At 38.1% G+C, this 21,342-nt stretch overlaps 1 protein-coding gene across 1 annotated transcript; it reads left to right on the top strand.

The window, feature by feature from the left end:
• Nucleotides 1-1,006: 1,006 nt before the first annotated feature.
• On the top strand, nt 1,007-19,611 carry AKIRIN2 (akirin 2). Its single transcript, XM_006200303.4, has 5 exons — nt 1,007-1,843; nt 16,026-16,169; nt 17,780-17,929; nt 18,932-19,003; nt 19,259-19,611. Exons 1-5 carry the CDS (start codon nt 1,609-1,611, stop codon nt 19,267-19,269), a joined length of 612 nt encoding a protein of 203 aa, XP_006200365.3. The 5' UTR covers nt 1,007-1,608; the 3' UTR covers nt 19,270-19,611.
• Nucleotides 19,612-21,342: the final 1,731 nt, after the last annotated feature.

The following is a 21,342-nucleotide window of genomic DNA, read 5'->3' as shown; positions in this document are numbered from 1 at the left end:
CTTACTGAATAAATGACATCAATGAATAAGCATTGAAAGCCAGTATTTGATAATTAAGATCATTTGATAATGTCACTCACATACACAACTAGTTTTGTATTGGATATCTTCCACAGGCAAAGGACTGATGGCAGTTTTTCCCATAAATCACTTTTTTATTAATGCTGTATTTGATTTTTATTTTAGGTAGTACAACTTTTAGAAAAAAATGTTTTCTCTGCTGGCAAAATGGGCCCATTATCTACTCCCTAGGTATTTCATTATGTCTTTTGATTTAATTTTTTACTTTTCACAAGATATACACAATTACTTAACAGGGATAGTACAATTTCTAATATCACTCGTTTTTTATCCAAAGCAAAACATTTGGTTCTGTACGTCGTTCAGATCCTATTCATTACAGGGTAAAGCTGGGCTTGCAGAATTTAGTAAGTGGATGCAAGCAGCTACCTGGGAAGAGCAAAGCGTCAAATTCAATCAAGGTTCCTGTAATCTGATACTATCAACTGTTGTGCTGTCTTGCAGTCCTAAACAGGTTCCACAATCTTATTATTTCTTAGCTCCTTGATGTGACAGGTTTCGTTTTTGGCACTCTTAATTCCTGAAATTAATCTGTCTTGAACTGTTAGGTTGGCTTAGTTTTCTATTTCCCGATAGTTAAATCACTGTGGGAGCGGTACCAGGACAACTGTGTCCTGAATTTTTTAAGGTTTTTTTAAGCCTGCCTTCCCCACTGGTTGGCTTCCCTTTCTCCCACCCCTTCACAGCCTTTTCTTTTTTCTCTTTCGCTCAGTTCCTTTTACACTCAAGCAGTGCAGGGGGATTTAAATTCCAATCCGGAACTCTGAATCGCGCGCCTTGAATGACGGGAGTCGTAGTTTTCGTGACTCCTCCCTCACCGCTTTTCACGGCGATTCCGCCTCAGAGTGGAAAACTACAACTCCCAGAATGCATCCGCGAGGCGACCACCCCCTGTGCGCACGCGCCTTGAGGCCGCAGGATTTGAATCGGCGGCGTTGTTATTGACGCCATATTGGGGCCGGCGGCGGGTGGAAGAGTCGTACAGTGGAGGGGGAAGCGGCTGGACGTGTTTGTTGGAGCTCCTGCTGCCACCACCGCCGCCACCACCAGCACCACCTTGTAATCCCGCCGCATCGACCGCCGCTCTCTAGCTTCTGACCCTGCCTGGGAGTATTAGGAGCCGCGTTCCAGCCTCACGCCTACCGGGGCTGGTATCGACTTCTGAAGGAGCCGGTCTCAGAGCAAGAGCGCCTCGGGCGCAGCGCAAAGCTCGAACGGACGGCGGGGGCGGCCGCAGCCTCTCCCGGGGGAGCCGCGCCTGAGGAGGCGGAAGAGCCCCCTGACGCGGCCGGCGTGAGCTGTCGCCACCGCCCCTTTCGCCCTCGCCCCGGCCGGTCCGGACCACTGCCCCTGCCGCGGAGGCAGCGGCGGCGGCGGCTCTCCTCTCCTCACCGGCGCCACGCCACCCGCCTAGCCGCTCCTGAGCCCGTCGGTTAGGCTCCCTTCGCGGCCCCGCTCTCCTCCCCTTCCCTCGCCCTCCCCTCCCGTCACCCGTCCCCGACCCCACCCGAGCCGGCGGCCCCGGCCATGGCGTGCGGAGCCACTCTGAAAAGGACTCTGGATTTCGACCCACTGCTGAGCCCGGCGTCCCCGAAGCGTAGGCGATGTGCGCCATTGTCGGCGCCCACCTCGGCTGCCGCCTCCCCGTCGTCGGCAGCCGCGGCCACCGCCGCCTCCTTCTCGGCCGCAGCCGCCTCGCCGCAGAAGTATCTCCGAATGGAGCCCTCTCCCTTCGGCGACGTCTCCTCCCGCCTCACCACAGGTGGGACTCGGCCCGGCTGCCGCCGGATGGGCGAGAGGTCGGGGGGCGCGGGATGCGGCCGCGGGGGTGGGGGTTCCCGGATTGCTCCCCGACCTTAGCAGAGGCCTTAGGGGACCACATTCCTTTAAATGAGACCCTCCAGCCTCGGAGTCACAATAGAAATGGTCCAATGTCAAGGAGGGCGCGTGGGATGGGGGGGAGTTGAGAGATGGGGTGGGTAGGGGCCGTGCTTTGCCAGGTATTGTGGGGAAGAGGAAGGGCCTTTTCTTTGGGCCGAATGACTGGAATTGAGCGTTTCCGTAGTCTGGACAGCCCCAGCGGAAATGATCAGAGAGGGTGCTACACGGAAATCTAGGCAGGAGAAGGGTCACACATTTCACTCGAGTCTCGATGGCTGTCTCCTGGAATCGATTGGTGGCAGCTACTAACTCTGGGGCTGGGTGGTTGGAGGCGAGGCAGCAGCCCCTCCTCCAGTTCAGACATGGCTGATTTTAGTACAGAGGGGGTGGGGAGGGATGTCACTGAAGCGAGATCTAGGCCTGTCATTAATCACCCACAAGAACGCCACTTTGGCTGAGTCAAGACCTGTTTCCCTAGCAGGGTCAACAAAGAAAATGCTCTTCCCGATTACTGTAATATGATCACACTATACGTCTAGACCTTGAGAAACGAACGTTTAATGAAAAGCGAATTGTATTGAAATTCGGGACTGAGTAGTTGCTTTTAGTTGAAAGTGCTTTATTTCAGCTCAGCAAAGTAGATTGGGAGAACAAGCCTCGGCCTTGAGAATAATAAAGAAATCAACCCAAGATTCCAAGGGACTTCAGACTATTTTTGCTTTTCATCTTGAAACATTTCCTGAAAGTGACTATATATGGGGAATTACCTTTTGGCTGCTTAGTACTGCATGTGTATGTCCAGTTTTTCCTGTACTTTGAGAATCCTTGTGTGCCCCTGGCATAGTCTTAGGATAGGCTTTTATGGATTGGTAGTGTAAATGTGTTTGTGTGTGTAGCATGCAAAGGTTTCGTGTGTTGCCTTTGGTAATAGTATGATCCGTAGACAAAGCCTTTTTTCATAGCTTGATTTGATAGAGAAACATTTGTTTCTCTATCGTTTGCTTAAAAAATATCTGGGCAGTATTTACCTCTATTTTGTAACTTCCATTTGGAATTGACTTAGTTTTGTTTTTTCAGGTCAAATTTTAATATCCTTTCTCCACATATATGGGGAAACCCCCAGATGCCTAGGCTACCATTTTTTGCTGTTGAAACAGTGTCAAGAATGAGCTCCCAGTGATTAACATTATTTTTAGAGTTTGTCTTTTTAGTGAAATGGTATCATTGAAAATTGAAATGATACCGTGGAATCTGTACTTAACAACTAATAAGGCCACTTAAAAATAGCTCTAGCTAACCAGCAATAAATTTTATTCGAGGCGGGTAAATTAATACAGTTTTAGATTTGGGAGTTAAAGTATATCTCCTTGCTAAAATACTCTTGAGTATATAAGGTAAGTCACCTAGGGGCTGTATTTGTCCTCAGTTTTAAAGGGAATTAATTCAGAAAGAAATTGTGATCCTTTGCAAATTTGTCATTTCATTGATAGAGTTGTCGCACTGGCTAATGCAGTTGGCTCCATATTATCTTAAATTTCAGTCAAGTGGACTATAATAGTAAAACAACTGGAATCATTGGAATTGTTTAAGCCTACTGATTCGAATTCACATTTTCCAAAATATTGCTGTGTCTTCTCTTCTTCAAGGTGTTTTTGACATCTACCTGAAGTTTAGTCATATCCTGAACTCTAAAATCACACCCTAATTGACATTTATTGAGCCTGCAAAAAAGTTTTTTAGCTATTTCAGCGAATTTTAATATTAACATAAAAAGTTGACTTGAGAAGAGTAGTTATTGTTAAAGTTTTGGATAGCTAAAATTTACTTTTTTAACTGTAATTTTGAATGACATTCTGCATCTAGTTTAATTTAGCCTTGTGTTTACATGGCCAGTTTTGGGCATGCTCCTGTGTGGTTTTTGTAATGATGGTGTCATAATGGGAGCTGCAGTGCTGTGCAGGTATCAGAAGAGCTTCCCAGTTTTCATGTCATCAAACTTGGGAATAATTTTCCAAAGTACCTAATTTTTAGATTCCTATTTTAAAAGTGGTAATTCTTAAACTTTACAAGAGTGAATACCCATATATCCTTAGCAGAAATAAGTAGCTGAATTTGGAAATGGAAAATGACTTAAACTCACCAGGACTCTGGAAGCTCTTCATTTTCACTTCTGTGAGATCAAATATAATTTAAACAATTTAGAACTAGAGTACGGAAATGAATTTTTTTCAGAGCTTGTGTATAATTTATCAATATTTTATCATTGTTCTTCTCTAAATATGTAACTAGTGTCTTCTGATATGTAGCTTAAGTCATGTTGCAGCTTTACTAGTAGTTTTGGGAACTTGGGCATCAGTTTTAAACCCTAGTTTGTTTTTAAGTCATTCCATGAAGATTATTCCAAAGTTTGACTTGATGACTTATTTCAATCAATGTTTTTCAAATTATTGCAACTAATACCAGGAAAAAGGAGAGCTGGCAAATAAAGTTTTATTGGAACACAGCCATGCTCTTTTTTTTTTTTTTTAAGTATTGTCCATGTCTCTTGCAGGCTACAGCAGTAGCGTTGAGTAATTGACAAGAGCCTTTATTTTTCCAAAGCTCAGATGCTTACTGTCTGGTCCTTTTCAGAACAAGTTCGTCCACCCCTGGTCTAAGGTGTTAGCAGTGAGGTTTGTAATAATCCCTGGATTTGGAAAAGGAAAAGTGAATAACTGGAGGTGTGGGGAGAGGGGAACCATTGGCTGTGGTTGGGAAAATGAATGCCTCCAATAGCTTTATCAGTACTCATCCAGTTGGTAAGTTAGTTGAAAACAGATTCAAAGTGTTCTATTCTTCTCAATTGGCTTTTGAAACCTCTCAGAATACTATAATTTAGCCAAAAGATTGTCATCACATGCCCAAGAACAAAATTATTTTAATAAAACCAAAATATTATCCAACATTACAAGAATGTCAAATCCAACACATTGTTTTTCATGATTGTATAGTGAATGAATGAATGGCTGGATGAAAAAATCCTTCTATGGACTCAACCTGTTTGTGAGTTTGATAGGCATTTTTATACATTTCTTTTGACTTGTTTCCATTGCTCTAGCCTGCCTTAGGAACTGAGTTGGATGAAGAGTTAAATTCCTTTGTAAAAACTCATTGTATTTGCTGGAAGCTTGCCATTAAGAATGGAAATTGCAGCTTGTGAATGGGGAAGGGTTTACAGGAACTTAGATTGTTCTGTAGACATTGATGCATGCCTGCAAATGGAGACACCAGCTGGCTTAAATGAAGTATAAATGGTTCTAGGCAAACAAATGAGATATCTGTTGGAGGAGACAGCATTTCCCTTCAGATGTCATTTATATTGAGCCAGAAGTGTTTTTAATATTTTGTGGTTATTTAGACAGCTGTTAAGTTGCTTCTAGTTTCTCAGTGGATTTGGCAAATAAACTGTTTTTAATGGTCTTTTGTACTTTGGATTTCAAACCTGATATTTTATTTAGGAATGTGTATGTAGCTGCAGTTATTTCATAGTTCTGTAAATTATGCATTTAAGAGTCCTGTAAGTTTATAGCCATTAAAGGAGGGTGCAGTTGTATTCATTATTGAGCTATTTTGTTTTGAAAGTAGAAAAATTATACTTGAGCACAGAAACACATAGGGTAAACATGGGTAGTTCAGAGGAGAGATTTATTAGTTCTTCTTTAGGTGAAAATGCTCCTAGCTACCATAATTGCCACAAAGACAGAATCTGAGATGTAAACAAGAATAATAAATTTCTTCAGTTCTTGAATGGCTTTATAGAAAAAAGCATATACTGTGTATTACCCAGATACATCTTTCCCAAGTGTTTAGACAGACCTAGGATGACACAGTGATTGAAACGCTTTTGTTTTGAAAGGTTGAGAATAAGGGAGTAATTGGAAGGGCCCAGTTTTGTGTATTTTTCCTCTTTGAAAAGAAACTTTTGATTCTCTTTCCACTTGAAGAGGGATGCATAATGATAGCATGGGTTAAGTTTGAACCTCTTGGATAGTTGGTCCATGAAACTAGATAATGAATGGTATTGGGTTTGGGCATTTTCAAATACCCATAACTGATTTAATCATCAGTTTATGGTCTTTGTGGTCTTTGCATTAACACTGTGCAAGTACTGGTGACTCACAGAATGTTCTCTATGCATACGTGAAACCACAGTATTTCTTGCTTTTGAGAAGACTGCCTACTTTCAGAAAAGTATGCAGGGTGGAATACGTGTTCCAGCTTATATGAACCAGTCTGACATCTGCAGATGGTAAAGAGGTCTTCACAAATAAATTTAAGAGATTCACCCTCAGTTTTACTGCTGAATATAAGTGTTCTAGAACTCAGCTTACCAGTGTTTCTCAACTTTATAAACACACCTGAGAAATGTGATCCTTTAGTAGCAGTCTGGTAGCAAAGACTGTTAGTTAAAAGAAATGCCCCCTGGATTTTGTGAGGTAGGACATATGGGACTTGTACTGTTGGAAAATAACCCCAAAGGTATTCTTATCTGCCATACCTTACCTCTTAGTTAATGTCTTACCTCCCATAACGTTTTAAAATATTTATTGAATGTATTTCTTGAGTTAATCAAGCCTTGACATCTTCCAAGGTTCTTAGAAACTTAGGAAGTTTAAGGAAAAAAATGTAATTTCAGTTCCACTCCTTCTATACCAGTTTTTCTTTTGAGACTCTTTTGTAACAATAAAGCCACAATATATGACAACATATTTTTTTTAATTATGATTCAAACAAATGAGTAGTACAAGAAATACAGCATTTACTTAGTTTAAGACTTTGAACAATACTTTTTTGAGGTGCTTGAAGTATATATATACTTCTCAGTATTCCCTCATCTTTTGGGATGATAATGATAAACATGGTTATGTGCATTACAGTATTTGAAATAGCCCCAATTATCAGGATTTTTATTGTTTTCAGAGGTTTGCTGGTTTGAAGAATCACATTTTAAAAGATTTTACATGATTTTGATATTTATTTTGGGCCTTTTGATTATAATTTTTGCCTTATGCCAGATTGTGTAATCTTTGTTGTGATGGTAGGTTTTCTTGGGTAGTGGTAGTGGTTTTTATCCTTCCGGCACTAGAAAAACAGCTCATAATATGTTTGTAGTTTTGTCTTGGAGAAACTTTTCTTCATCCCTTTAAAAATGTAAGTCATTAATTTTTGTCTGTCACAAATGCAAATGGGCAGATCATCCTGAAATGTATTAGTGCTTTGCAACATTTTGATTTTATTAAAATTGTGATCTTTCCAGTAATACAATTTTTGAATTTGACTAAATTTTTAATTTCTATGTCTGTTCATGTACCTCCATTTTCTCAGCCTTATTTAAAAATGTAAATACTTCCTGTAGAAGTCACTTGTTCAAGCTTATATGAACCTCATTTGATTTCCAGATTCTATGCTGGATAGGCAAAGAAAAGACAAGGTCTCTTCAGGGACTGGTGGAGCTTTCACTGCTGATACTTCATAAAGCCAGCTAAACTTGAATAAAAACACTGTAAACTTTATGCTTTACCAGTATACCTATTTTAATTCCTTGTGGACATTTGTCCACATTAGCATTATTTTCACCTTTGGCAGCCTGACCATTGAAATTGGTTTGTTGATTAAATCACACTTTTACTACTTTGGAAGCTTATTGGCTGAAATTGTTTTAATCTTGATGTACATTCTTAACTTTGGTTTAGCATTTATTTTCATTTCCATTAATGTTAATTCTTAGAAAACTCCCTCCAAAGATCAAACTAAAGTGGGGAGTTTGGAGGGAGAGACCTGGAAGAGTTGATTTTCTTTTTTTTTTTCTCCCTTTTTTTCTCTTTTCTTTCTTTCTTTCTTCCTTTTTTTTTTTTTTTAATAAAGGTAATACTTTTGAACTGATGTGGCAACTGAAGAATACAACGTGGAGTGGAATTTGAAAGATTGTAGAAAGCCAGCTTTTCAAACATTACTTTCCTTGAACTTTGCCTTTTGTTACAGAAGATTGCATTGTTCCTAATGCTGATATATAATTCTCTGGAAGAAAATCTTTTCTAAGCAGTATAATTGGTTAAAAGTATAGAAGGTTTTGGGTGGTTGTGACAGAACAGGGGAACCTGATCTATGCATGGCCCAGGGTGAAATTGTACGTTATCAGAGGGCTGGCATTGTAATCAGTCCTGTGTGTTTGGTAATGCCGACCTACCAATTTAGAATGATTCCTTACTTCTGAAACACTAGTAAAACATTACAGTTGTTTAAATGCCTATCCTAAGAGGGGACAATTTAGAGACTCTTGAAGCATCCCTTACGTAAATACCTGAATGTAACATGAAAATTTCTTAGAATTATTCTGTTAAAGCCAGTGATGGCAGTTCCAGGGCTCCAGGTAAATGAGAATTATGCTCCATTTTGGTTACTACCTTAATAGTTACAGAATTTGACATCTCAGTATATGAAGTATTAATAACATGGCAGTGGATCCCTCTATTCTGTCTGACTTCTTGTTTCTTAAAAATTAGCTCTCCTCGTTGTGATTTATTTTAACTTTAGGTACTTGTAGAATATTGGCTAGGTGTTAGTAATAAAATACTGGAGAGGGTAGTAGATGTTAAGAACTTAGACCCTGAGATCAGGTGTGGCTTTGCCATGTTTCAGCTGTGTGCACTTTAAGAAGACATTGAAGCAAGCCTTATTTCCTCATCTATAAAATTATGCACGTGATAATAGTCATATCTGCCTCCTAGGGATGTTGTGAGAATTAAGAGCATTTTCTGTCCCTGAGTGCTGGAAATAGTTACAATAGGGCAACCTCAAATGGAACTTTCTACTCTGTCCAGCAGTCCTGCCATTTTTCAGTGAGTAACCAACCTTGCCTTCTACTTCACAAAGATAGAGGGCATCAAACAGCAGCTTCATTTTTCCCAGTACCAGCACTACCAACATTTGTGCCTGTCCTCTTTTTTTCCATTAAGGTTGAGGAAGATTAAATGAGATAATTAAAACCTAACACAGTGAGGGAAGGATCCCACTTCTCTCCAAAAGAACCTTATCCTGTGATTACTTTCATCTCTCAACCAGATGCTCTTTGCTTTTGGTTTTAAATATTGTCAAGCCTCCCATTATAAAGTAAATAAAACATACTCATTTTCCTCCAGCAGTCATCCAGATTCCTTCGCTTTGAAACTAAAGAGCTTTGATACAGTCTGTTTGCTTCCATTTCTTCGATTCTAAACGTACTAGTATTTGTACCTCAGACAGCTCTTGTCAAGTCACCGGTGACTTCCATGGCACACAGTCAGTCCTCATCTTCTTTGACCTTTCTTACAACATTCACATTGCTGACACCCCCTTCTTGTTGAAATACTTTTTAAAAAAAACCTATGACAGCATTGTTTTCTTCCACTTCTCCAGCTGCTCTGTGTTTATCTGGCCATTAAACTTAGGAGTTCTTTAGTTCTAGGTTCAGCTCCATTCCTGTCTAGCTTAATAGCTCCCAAAGCAATCCTATCTGCATGCTCCTGACTTCCCTTTTCACTTACAGGTGGACTTTCTAAGTTACATCTTTAGTTCAGACCATTCCTCTCAGTTCTGGCCATGGGAAATTTGTATTTTTTATTGTCATATCCTTCCAGTAGCCTTTCTTCTCCCCAGAAGTCAGGATTTTTGTGAAATCATTTACTTTTTCAGTATTCACAATGAATTTACAGAATATATGAGATAAACCAAAGATGTCTGTAGGTTTCCAGTCAGTGCCTTCTGGTGTGAGAAAGAGTCTTAATTGCTCTTTTAAAGCGGACAAAATTGAAAAGCAAATGTGTTTGTTCACTATCAATCAATAATGAACATAAAATTCATATAAATGAATCAATCTATGTGCTACTGTCACATAATGAATCTCCCTGAGTAGGTCCAATCAAATTTAAATTGATTTGCAGAATATTTTCCTGCCAGGGATGTCTCACTTAGAAATACAAAAGCCATGTAGGTGAGGGTGGCAAAATGATTTAGATCCCACCTTGAATATTTTTGTACTTGAAATAATCTCTGCTGTTACTGCTTTCCTTCTCTTCCCCTTTATTCCCGGCATGTCCAATAATAAATAAACCAACCACTTTTCTTTTTAATTGCCAAAGTAGAGGAGTTATTATTTTAAGCAGAGGATAGAAATTTAAATGGCCATAGTTCCAGGCAAGTAGTAAAAAATGAGTGAAGTAAATTAGGTGGGGACTTGTAAATTCCGATCCTGGTCCTGACTTGCTACATCACCTGGAAATTCATTTGAAATGCTTAATCTCAGGCTCCATCCCTTTTGGTCTGAATTTTAACAAAATCCCCAGGTGATTTGTGCGTGCATTAAAGTTTTAGAAGTACTTGAGAATTTAAGCCCAAAAGGCAGCAGCCACTCTTCAGCTGAATTTTGCCACATGGTCCAACTCCCCCCTCACCACTCCCCACCATAAGTAGCCAGAAATCTTTTAATGTAAAATCACCCAACTTTTAAATGTTGGCCACAAATTCACACTTGTTTTTGAAAAGAAAATATTCAGGCCAGACATGCCTTTGGGCTCCATTTAGCCCATGAATCATCAGTGTGCAACCCCTGGTTTCCAGGTATGCTGTATCAGTATTTATGTGTGTATGTGTTTTTCGGGTGCCCTAATAAGTTGTTACAAGAGACAGATTTGATCTTTAGCTTGATTGTGCTGCCTTACAGCCCTCTTGAAGGAGTCTGCTCTCTGTCCTTCCAAACCTTGCCTTGGCATTAGATGTTTTCTGTAGCTTGCATATTGGGTTTTAGATTTTGCATGGTTTAATTTCCCCCTTTCTTTTCACCATTTACTGCTTTTTTTGGTTCTTATTTCTTTGTATTTTCCTAGCTTATAAGCTATTTGAGAAGATACTGGCAGATAGTAAAGAAGTAAACAGAAGCAACATGGTTTACATGTATCCCTTTAGAATCTAGTGTAATATAAAATAGCTGTATGATAATTTTGGATATCAGGGAGAAACCACCTGCTGATTTCAGCATTCTTGGTTTGGACTCCTTGCATTATTGCAGTTGATTTGTAGCTTAGACCTGAAGGGTTTTAACAAGTTGAAACATTTATTTCAAATAAGTAATCATTGGCTATTACAGCACCAGTGAAATAATAGAATCTGAGCTGTAGTGATTATTCTTCCTCTTGTAGGAGATAAATGAATGCCTACTATACAGTAAAATATTATATAACATAAATTTAGAATCTAGCCAGTTGCTTTTAAAGTACTGTAGCCAGTACTCTGGTGTTTAGATGTGTGTGCAGCTATCTTATGGTTATTAGGATTCATGCTAATCCAAATAGAAGTTAAAGCTGTGGACATAACTGGACAATCTTGGGTTAAAATTTGATTCCAAGTTCCTTTGACATAGCAATAATTTTAAAGTAAATTTAAAATGGCATCACCTCATTCTTTTTAGTTAGATATCTCTTGGCTGGATATGAACATTGTCCTTAAGGTTCCCTCAAGGAGTCCATAAGAATTATTTTAGTTTCTGATCAGAAGGTCTGGCAGAATAGTTGAATTACAGTGATGGGTCTCCAGAGCAAAAGTTAATTGTGTGTGTTTTAATTTATAAAGTAGACATGGCAGTGTCTGGTATGTAGTTCAGAGCTCTAGGTTTGGTCTGTTATTTTATTTGGAACAGTTTCAGTTTTAGGTCTTAATAGCTACTGCAGATTTTCTATACTTAATTGTGTACAGGTCTTCCATTTAATTTGTGTTCTTCCCTAGAACTGACAGACTTTCAGGATTTATTTTTAATCCTCTTGTTTGAGCTGTTTAGATGAACTTCTGTCTTGTTTTTTCAAAGATATTCCATAGAGAAATTAGCATGTAAGGTGATAACAAAAGGGTCTTACACACCTAAACTTATAAGTATTCATGAAACCTTAATGTTTGATCTAGTAGTTATGTCAGGAGGAAAACAGTAAGTCCACACAGGTCTGGAGCAAAAGTTTAGTTTCCCATATTACAGATTTTTAGACATCTTAATGGACTCTAGAAGGACCCTGCCCCCCCCCATTTTGTGGTTCTTCTTTAAACACATTTTTAGTTGCTTCTAATTCCTTTTCCCTTTGCCTGCAGTCCCATCTTGTTGCTGTTTCTCTTATTATCATCAACTGTTATTTTTTTATGCCATCAACTGCTTTCTCCTGTTTATATTGTTGACCTTGTTCTTTGTGTCCAGGGTTTTTAAAGTAATCATTGGCAACTAAGAGTTGTAAAACAGGCTTTATTTCTCAGTCCAGGCCTTTCCACGTTTACCTAGGGTTTTAAATATTCCAAAGGAATAAGTGCTGGCTCATTGATAATCTGCCTATTATGGAAAAGAATTTTATTAGCAATATCAATGGTATTTACTAGATTTGGGAATGAAAGTGCCATTAGCCATAAGTTTGCTAATACTGACTTTCACTTAACCTAGTACAGTGCAAGGAAGTCTTAGTAGTATTTTATAGTTGACCCTTGAACAATGTGGGTTTGAACTACACAGGTGCACTTACATGTGGATTTTTCCAGTAGTAAATACTATAGTATTACATAATCCAAAGTTGGTTAAATCCAAGGATGTGGAACCACAGATGTGGAGGAACCGTGCCTGAGATATGGAGACCAACTATAAGTTAACGTGGATTTCGACTGTGGGAAAAGAGTCTGTGTCCCAAGCCCCCCACGTTGTTCAAGGATTAACTGTATAGTAAAAGGGTGATGTAGTTTATTAAGAATTTTGAAAAGGGATCTACCACAACCATTTGTAGTATACACTGTCATGAAGATAACTACATGTTTTGCTCTTAAGTGATTTCCTGCAAATTTAATCTGTGCTTCATAAGCCAAATATGAAGGCTGTGTGATTAAAACTGGAATGTGCAGCTGATGTTAGTGAACCTATATTTGACTTTCTTTAATAGACCAGTATATTTTGTTGGCAGCATAATATCAGATGTTACACGTACTTGGAGTAAGATGTCACTTTTTAGTTTGATAAGAGCTGGCTAGATTTAAGTAGCTTAAGACCAAGAAGACGTACGTACTTTATTGATGTATGGAGGCTTTTATCCAGCTGGTATGGAAGCAGCTTTTAAGTCAGCCAAATATGTAGGCTGAGCTAGAAATGTGAATTGTGGATTATTGAATCTGGGAGATTTCTTGGTTATCAGCTTCTAAATTGCACTTACCTCTGAACTGAGATAAACTGAGCTTGAGGCTTGCACTTAGCTGTTTGCTACTTTGAGCTGCTGAGATTTTGATCAAGTTAAATTGGATCATTCACTGCATAACACTGTTGATCACGTTGCCAGTATTAGACCATTTGAGGGCATAGTGAGGCTTAGATGACATAGTTGTATCATTAGATGTGAAAAACAGGGCAGGCAGTAGCATTCAAAATTCTTCAGTTCTTTAACTGATGATATCAGGTGTTGGCATAGATGTGTCAGCAGAAGGATGTGTCTCAATGCAAAATGTACAGTTACTCTGGAAAATGGTTTGGCCGTTTTGTACAGAATAAAGCCACGTACTTACCATATAATCAGGCCATCTAGTTCCGCTCCTGGGTATTCAAGAGAAATGAAAATGTGTCCACCTGCACAGACTTGTACTTGAATATTTGTTACAGCCACCCTCATTGGAAATTATCTAGATGTCCACTAAAAGTGAATAAATTGTGGTGTATACTATATATACACAATGGAATACTAACTCATTAATAAAAAAAGAAGGAATTACTGGTTGATGCAACATCATGTATGAAACTCAAAAGCATTTTCTGAGTGAAACAAGACACAAAAAATCTACATTCTTTATGATTCCATTTAATGCAGTTTTAGAAAAGGTAATGACAGTGGATGGATGAGTAGTGGTGGTGGTAAAGGGGGTTAATAGGAGTATGAGAGAACTTTTGGGGGTGATAAAAATTCATTATTGTGGCTGTGATAGTTCCAAGACTGTATGTATGCACTTGTCAGAACTCACCGAACTGTACCTTTAAATTGGTGAATTCATTTGTAAATTATGCCAGAAAACTCCTTAGCTTGTAATGATGTCTCTTAAATATTAGATGGTATGGAGATTTACAAAGCTTCATTTTAAGCAGTTTTACTGTATCTTAATCTTAGGCTAGATCTTGTTTGAGACTGTCAGATAAACAAATATGAGTTCTCTACAACTGTTCTTTGGTACATCTTAGTTGTGCTTTGGTTGATTTTGTGAAGCAAAAGGAAGAATTATCTGAGAACAGCTGTGTGGTGATTACACAAAAGAGGTCAAGGTCACGTTACTTTGTGCAAGCATATTTGAAGTCTTTGGTTGTGAATAAACTTCAGGATGCTTTGGCACTTTTGATCAGGATGATGATAGCTTTGAACAAAAAATGATAAATGAGTGAAGCTTGCTATGAGATCAAGCATCATTACTTTTAAAACTTTTTAGAATATTGCTACTGAAAGAGTTCTGTTATTTAAAAAATAAGGATATGTGTGCCTGACCTGGTTGGTATAAGATGCTGCACTAGTTTTATTGGACACCTCTGAAATCTTAGGAAGCCCATCTCTATCAGTGTGCTTAACTGTTCAGTAGACAGCCATTTTATTTCACACTGGTAACTTTGTTTTTAAATTACAGTTTCAAATAAATGAAAAGAACTGAAAATGACCATGTTTAATATAAACAAATGTTAGCATTCTGAAAAATGTTAAATACAGCTAAAGCACTGCTCACACAACCATCCTGAGGTTAATCATTCCAGTGTTTGATTTTGTAACTGCACATTCATATATTTGTAAAACAGATTTGTTTACACCCAAAATTTACATAAAGAATCTTCACTAGATATCCTTTACAATTTTTTTCAAAATTGATTTTTAGTTATAGTAATGAAACTGGCATAATCTAAATGTTTAAGGGACTGATAGATGCCCCCTCAGAGTCTCTTTCTCAAAAGCCCTCAAAGTTCATCTTGTATAAATCTTTAGCCTTCAGTTGAGTTTCAGTTCATTTTTAAATTGCATCATTGTAGAATTGTTAAAGTTATACTCCATTATATTTATGATTCATTTTATTGCCTGTTGCCACCTTAACTTAGTTTTTGTTTAATTTTGCTTTGGATTGGGCTTAATAAACTTCTTGGGATATAGTTTCACATGGATAACCTATTAATTTAGGAGCTGTGGTAGTGGTGAGAAAGTCTGTTTGGAAGGGAGTGGAAACCTAAGGGATTTTCTGAAGAGGCTAAATGGTAACTATTTTGAATTAGGAATCTTCTAAAATGGATCATACTGGCCTAAACGGTATGTTTGATAGTTTGATATGTTTCGATGGTTGTGGTTGAAAATAATGGGACTGTGGTATAGTGATTCTTAAACTTACTGAGTATCTGTTACATACCAGTCACATTACATGGGTTTTTAACCTCAAGATTCAGAACACTTTGCTGTTAATGCTGTTATATTCATAGGTTCTGTTGAGCTTACTATTAATGGCAACGGCCATTTAATGTATGATGATTTTTTACTTTGCATCTACTCTGTCATTATTGCTGACCTACTACTGTCATCTCTCACTGGTATGTGCCTGTATTTACATAGTTCTCCCTGCTTCTAATTATTTATGGTCTTGGGAAAAGCCTGTTAAATAGTTCCGTGTGTGATGCATAAATGACCTTTGAATTGGGTACTCTTAAGAATCTGAGTAAAATATGTGTTTCAATTTACAGACTCCCTTATCTTTATGTTGAATGAAAAACTTAGTTTGTGCTAATCAGCGCTCAGAAAGAAAGGTATTGTGGAGTAGCTGAATTCCAAGTAGTGTGTATGTGCTATTTCTGAATCGGTGTCCCCACTGTGCTGAAACTTAACTCCTCCCAGACGTACGTTTTCTAGCTATTTGAAGAGAGTATTTTTGGTAGATTGGTTCTAGTAATTAATTGTTGGAAACCCAACCTAATTTTGTTTTTTAACTTGAAAGTTTTATCTTGCCAAATTTTTACTTTTTTCTTTTAGAACAAATTCTGTACAACATAAAGCAAGAGTATAAGCGTATGCAGAAGAGAAGACATTTAGAAACTAGTTTCCAACAGACAGATCCATGTTGTACTTCTGATGCACAGCCACATGCATTTCTCCTCAGCGGACCAGCTTCACCAGGTAATGATACACTTAATAGGTGAAAGGAAATGTTTCCTAGCACGGGAAAAGTAATCCAAGTTGCCTTTAGTCACTCAAGCTCCTATTTCTCCCCTTGATTTTTAAAAAACATACAAGTAATGCCGATCTTTTAAAAATAGGATACAAAATAAGTAGTCGCCACCTGGATTCCCATGACTCAAAGACAACCACCTGTATATTATATCCCCTAAGTGGATGTCCCCATAAGTGCTATGATTTGTAGCCTCCATTAAAAACATATACATATATACAGCCACATGCTTCTCTATTAGGTATGTCCCTGAGCATATACTCACACACTTGTCTTTTAGGATAGATTCCTAAGTGTGGATTATTTTGATCCTGTATCTGTTTTTACCTACCTTCGGTTGGAGAGAATAGTTTGTAAATACATATTTTTTTTTTCCTTAAGGTATAAAAAGAGTGCTATTTGAAGTGAAGTAAAACTTCTTACTGAAGAAGAGCCATCAAAAGTGGCTCTTGCCTTCAGTAAAGTTCTCAGCTAAACAGTTCTCGTGACAGTAGTTGCCTGCCTGCCTTCCCTTCCCCTCCCAACAGGGATAGGAAAACTGGGCAGGATAACAAAACATTTCAAAGGCTATAAACCAGTCAAATAAAATTAGGAAATGTGAAATTGTTCAAAACTAAATTCTGCAGTACTGCCGATTTGGAGGGCCAAGTATAGGAAGTGAAACTTGGGAAGGGGGGTGAAGGTAGAGACCGTATCAGCAAGAAGGCAAGCTCATCATCATTTGTCAGTTTACTTTGTACAACCTCAGTTAACTGGCAGCTAACAAAGCAAATTTGAAAGTAAATAAAGACAGCCTTAGTTCAGTAGCTGTGGGCTAACGTTGGTATACTTTATTCTTACCTAGCAGTATACAGTTACGGCTTGTCGATAGACACAGTTCAAACATTAGTTAAATTGTCCCAGCCATGCAGGTTACAAGGAGCAAGTAAAAAAAAGGAACTGGAGCAGATAGATGAACAGAGCTGGACAAACAATTGATAGCAAATCTGTGTATAGGATGTAGCAGTGTTATCATGGATGGCATCATAATCCTGAATTCTCAGAAAGATGAATTTCAGATGTTATTTTCAAGAACAGAATGATGTTTTTGGGAAATCAAAGTGCCTTAAGTAATACGCATTCTAAGGAAATCTTTTATATCATGCATTACATATCACTAAATGGCTATTACGTAATCTTTAAGGAGGCTGAACCATAAAATTTAACGCTGAATATTAGGACTATGTTCTCAGTATTTCTTTTTACAGAGTCTGTCCTAGCTAGTATCATTAATTTAAAAACAAAACTTCTGTTAAGTTTTGTTTCTATCTTGTTCTCTCCACTCACCTTCAGACTTTTCCCCCTGTATGATTGCCTGCATCTTGCTGTGTTTTCCCAAAATCATAAGCTGATAGGATTAAACCTGTTTTAAGACTACTTGGGAAATACTGTGCTAAAAACTGATACGGAAAATGCTTTTATATGAGCGTTGAAAAGATTCAGATAAAACGTCAGTTAGATGATGCTTTCTGTGATAGCTCTAAATCTGGTGTTTTGTTGTTGTTCATGTTGTGCATAGGGACTCCATCAGCAGCATCCTCACCATTAAAAAAAGAACAGCCCTTATTCACTCTACGGCAGGTTGGGATGATCTGTGAGCGTTTATTGAAAGAACGTGAAGAGAAAGTTCGAGAAGAGTATGAAGAAATATTGAACACAAAACTTGCAGGTACGAGATGAGTTCTAGAGTCTCTCAGAAACCCAAGCTAAGAAATGCATTCTTTCCCACGTACACTTCATGTCAGTTAGATTTCCCTTTCTATACCCTGGTGTAGGGTACTTTCTAAGAAGTTGAGAATTTCAATTCAGAAAAAGGAAATGAACTTTCCTATAGCTCATGGCCCTCCTTAGTGACCTTTAATAGCATTTGTTAGCCATGTAGATCAGCAGCAGTATTAGGGACCTGGATTTTTCTTTTGATACACCCTGTGCTTGACTTTGTTTACCTCAATTTGGTTGTGGGTTTTTTGACTTTGTATTGTTCACAATAACTTCACCACCAGTCTGGACACATGAAATAATCTAGGTGGCACTGTGTACATAATTTTTTTCCCCATAAAATTTGATAATTTAAGTGCAATAAATAAAACTTACTATGGATGGTAACTTAATCATTCCCCCTCCCGATTTTTAAGCCATAGATTTTGCTGGATATTGATATTGTAAGCTTCTTGTTAAATCAAGATGCTAATAGACGTGAGAGAATTTGCTTAGTTACATAACATCTTTTTCTGTGGCATCTGATTAGGTTACAGGTAATATTTTTGGACGTATCATATATTTAGGCTTCTGTTGTCCTACTTCGTCACTGCAGTAAGTTGCCATTCATAGACCACTTACAATAAACTTTCAGAGAAAGATCTCTTTTTATTTCAAGACTTATTTTTAATACATTAAGCAATAAACCCTACCCAGCCTATACATGAGGTTGTGTGATATGAACTAATGCAGGTTTCCTGACTAAGCTCTGTGCTCTTTCCATCTGATATGCTATTACTGAGGTTATATATCTGATTAAGTTTTAACTTAGAATTTATTTTTATATATATATATATATGTGTGTGTGTGTGTGTGTGTGTGTGTGTGAGTTTTCAGTTTCTCTGGCTGTAATATATTAGAGAATGGGGCGTTTTTTTCAAAACATGTAATTCACATGTACCTTTATTTATAGAACAATATGATGCATTTGTGAAGTTTACGCATGATCAAATAATGCGACGATATGGAGAACAGCCTGCTAGTTGTAAGTATTTCATTTTTGAGCTGAAGATGAGACAGTCTTTTAAGGAGAAGACACTTACTTTAATTATCTTCACACCCAAGAAGAGAATTTAACAAAATCATGGAGCAAACATTTGGAGGAAACAGGCAGCAAAACTTCACTGAGGCTTACTTCTGGTTACTTAATACCTAGGGCAATATATTAGGAATGAGGATCCAGCATGTACTTAAATTCTGACCTGGACTTTGCACTAATTTCCCTTTTCTCTCCCTTTAGATGTTTCATGAATCACGTTTTCTGCATTTATGGGCTGCCTCGTTCCTTGTTGAGTTGTTGCAAGAGGTCCCAATTATGACATGCAGCAATGCCAATACCCCCCTGTGAATACAGGTTATTTCAAGCTTTCGTCAGTGGCAACCACTCTTAGGCAGCAACCGGTTTTGGAAACTTCCCTGATGTCAGTGCCACCCGGATGTGGACTTTTGCTACTTGTATTAATGCCAGTGGCCTCATTTGCTGTATCATTACAATTTGGCTTCTTATATTAATGTCTGAAAAGGATTAAAGCTGGTATTCTAAGAACGTGCCCTTCACCGGTTGTGTAAATAAAACTGTAGAATGACACTTCAGATGAAGTTAGTGTGATTTTAATTGTGCACTACAACCAAGCTGTAACCAGTTATTAATAATTTAGAATGTTAATTCCAGGACATTTTTAAGCAAATAGCCTACAGTGCTTCCTGTGAAATAGTGGAGGAGGAGGGCATTTTTGTATTCCAGGACTTCTTGGGGTTGTCCAGAATGGGTTTATATGATTTCCTTATTTTTTTTTTTTGGTAGTTTTTATTTATTCTATCAGTCTTTTTAACAAGTGTTTATTGCTACATTTTTTTCCCCCAGTGTATCATTGTTTTACTGCCCTTGTAGTACTGGAATTTAGTTGGAAGAATAAAACATTTACTTCTAATCTGCTTGTTTTTAATGTACAGGTGGGTAGTATTTGAATAAAGCCAGTGTTTTAAATGTAAGCATCTTCCAGGAATCACTGAAGTTAATTTTCTGATAAGATTTCAGAATCAGTCTTTTAACATACCAAATAACCTAAGATTTGAGTGCTATTTTCAAAAACTGAGTTCTAACTCCAAATTGTTTCTGTTCTGACTGACTGCATGACAGGATGTTAAATAATAAGTCAGTTTTAAATAGCTATAGAGTTTTTGCCTCAACCAGTACAATCCAGGTTTTGTTATTTTTTTAAGACAATATATGAAAGCATGATTCAGTACATTTAACTCCTCTCCACACATGCTTTCTTTCCAAACACAGCTTTTCTATAATGAAGTGAGCAAAAACCACTTCGGCATAATTAAGTTATAAATACACTGGAACATTTATAATTGACCTAATTAGTGGAAGACAGAAAAAGGATTCCCCACCCCCCCTTTTTAACTGTGGTGATTATATTTCACCAATTCTTTGAAACAAAGGTGGTATAGGGCTTTCACAAGAGCCTCAGGTAATTCATGTGCCCATTAAGTGTTTTAGACACAGGGATAGTGCAGGGTGGCCACAAACAAGGTGGATATAATTCTGCCCGGTTTTAATGGACAATGCAGACAACCTCAGCATTACTGACAGTTTGGGCCAAGGCTGTCATGTGCACTATAGGCTGTTTAGCAGCATCTCTGGCCTCTACCACTAGATGCCAGTAGCATCTCCCCCAGTGATGACAACCAAAAATGTGCCTCTAGATACTGTCAAAAGTGTCTGGGGTCGAGGAAGGAAACAGTCCCCAGCTGAGAACCACTGGTAGGGTGGGCTAGTGTTTTAGAATGCAAGCAGTACGTTAAAATGTGGAGGAGTATGGGTAGAGTGAATGCAAATTGTTCTCTCTTCTTAAACCCTAAAATGTTGAACATTCTTTTAAGTAATAAGCGTGTGTGAATTTTCATGTAGATTTAAGTTTATAAAAGAGCAGTTTTTATACCTGGAGGGCAAGAGAAAAGGAAAATCAGTGCTGGCAGTCTGAATGGAGCCACAAGTAATAAATGTTTGTTAATAAATAAATTCTGGACTTCACTTTGATCAATAAAATTTCCCCCACAGCCAAATTTATGCATATCACCCTACCCAAAAGATGTCCTAGCTGATCTGCTGCTTACTGACTTCAGGTAATGTGTGAGGTAGTTTCAGAAGGTAAAAAGTGTGGGCAGCTTCTTGAAATTAGTTATAATTAGATGGACCCAGTAGGTGGTGATTAGTCCAAATACCAGCCACACTTTGAGCTCCCAAAGTTCCCTGAAATTGCTTCCAGTAAGCACCTACAGAATTTAGTGCTAACAGACAGTCATCTTACTCTT

Source organism: Vicugna pacos, chromosome 8, assembly GCF_048564905.1.
Source record: "Vicugna pacos chromosome 8, VicPac4, whole genome shotgun sequence".
Classification (NCBI taxonomy): domain Eukaryota; kingdom Metazoa; phylum Chordata; class Mammalia; order Artiodactyla; family Camelidae; genus Vicugna; species Vicugna pacos.
This window is presented reverse-complemented; position numbering and strand designations above follow the sequence as displayed.

Bases quoted from the DNA above. Each gene is read 5' to 3' on its own strand.
- AKIRIN2 (XM_006200303.4), top strand. From the start codon at position 1,609: ATGGCGTGCGGAGCCACTCTGAAAAGGACTCTGGATTTCGACCCACTG. The intron at 1,844-16,025 runs GTGGGACTCGGC...TTTTTCTTTTAG, and splicing joins CTCCTCCCGCCTCACCACAG to AACAAATTCTGTACAACATA. The intron at 17,930-18,931 runs GTACGAGATGAG...CTTTATTTATAG, and splicing joins ATTGAACACAAAACTTGCAG to AACAATATGATGCATTTGTG.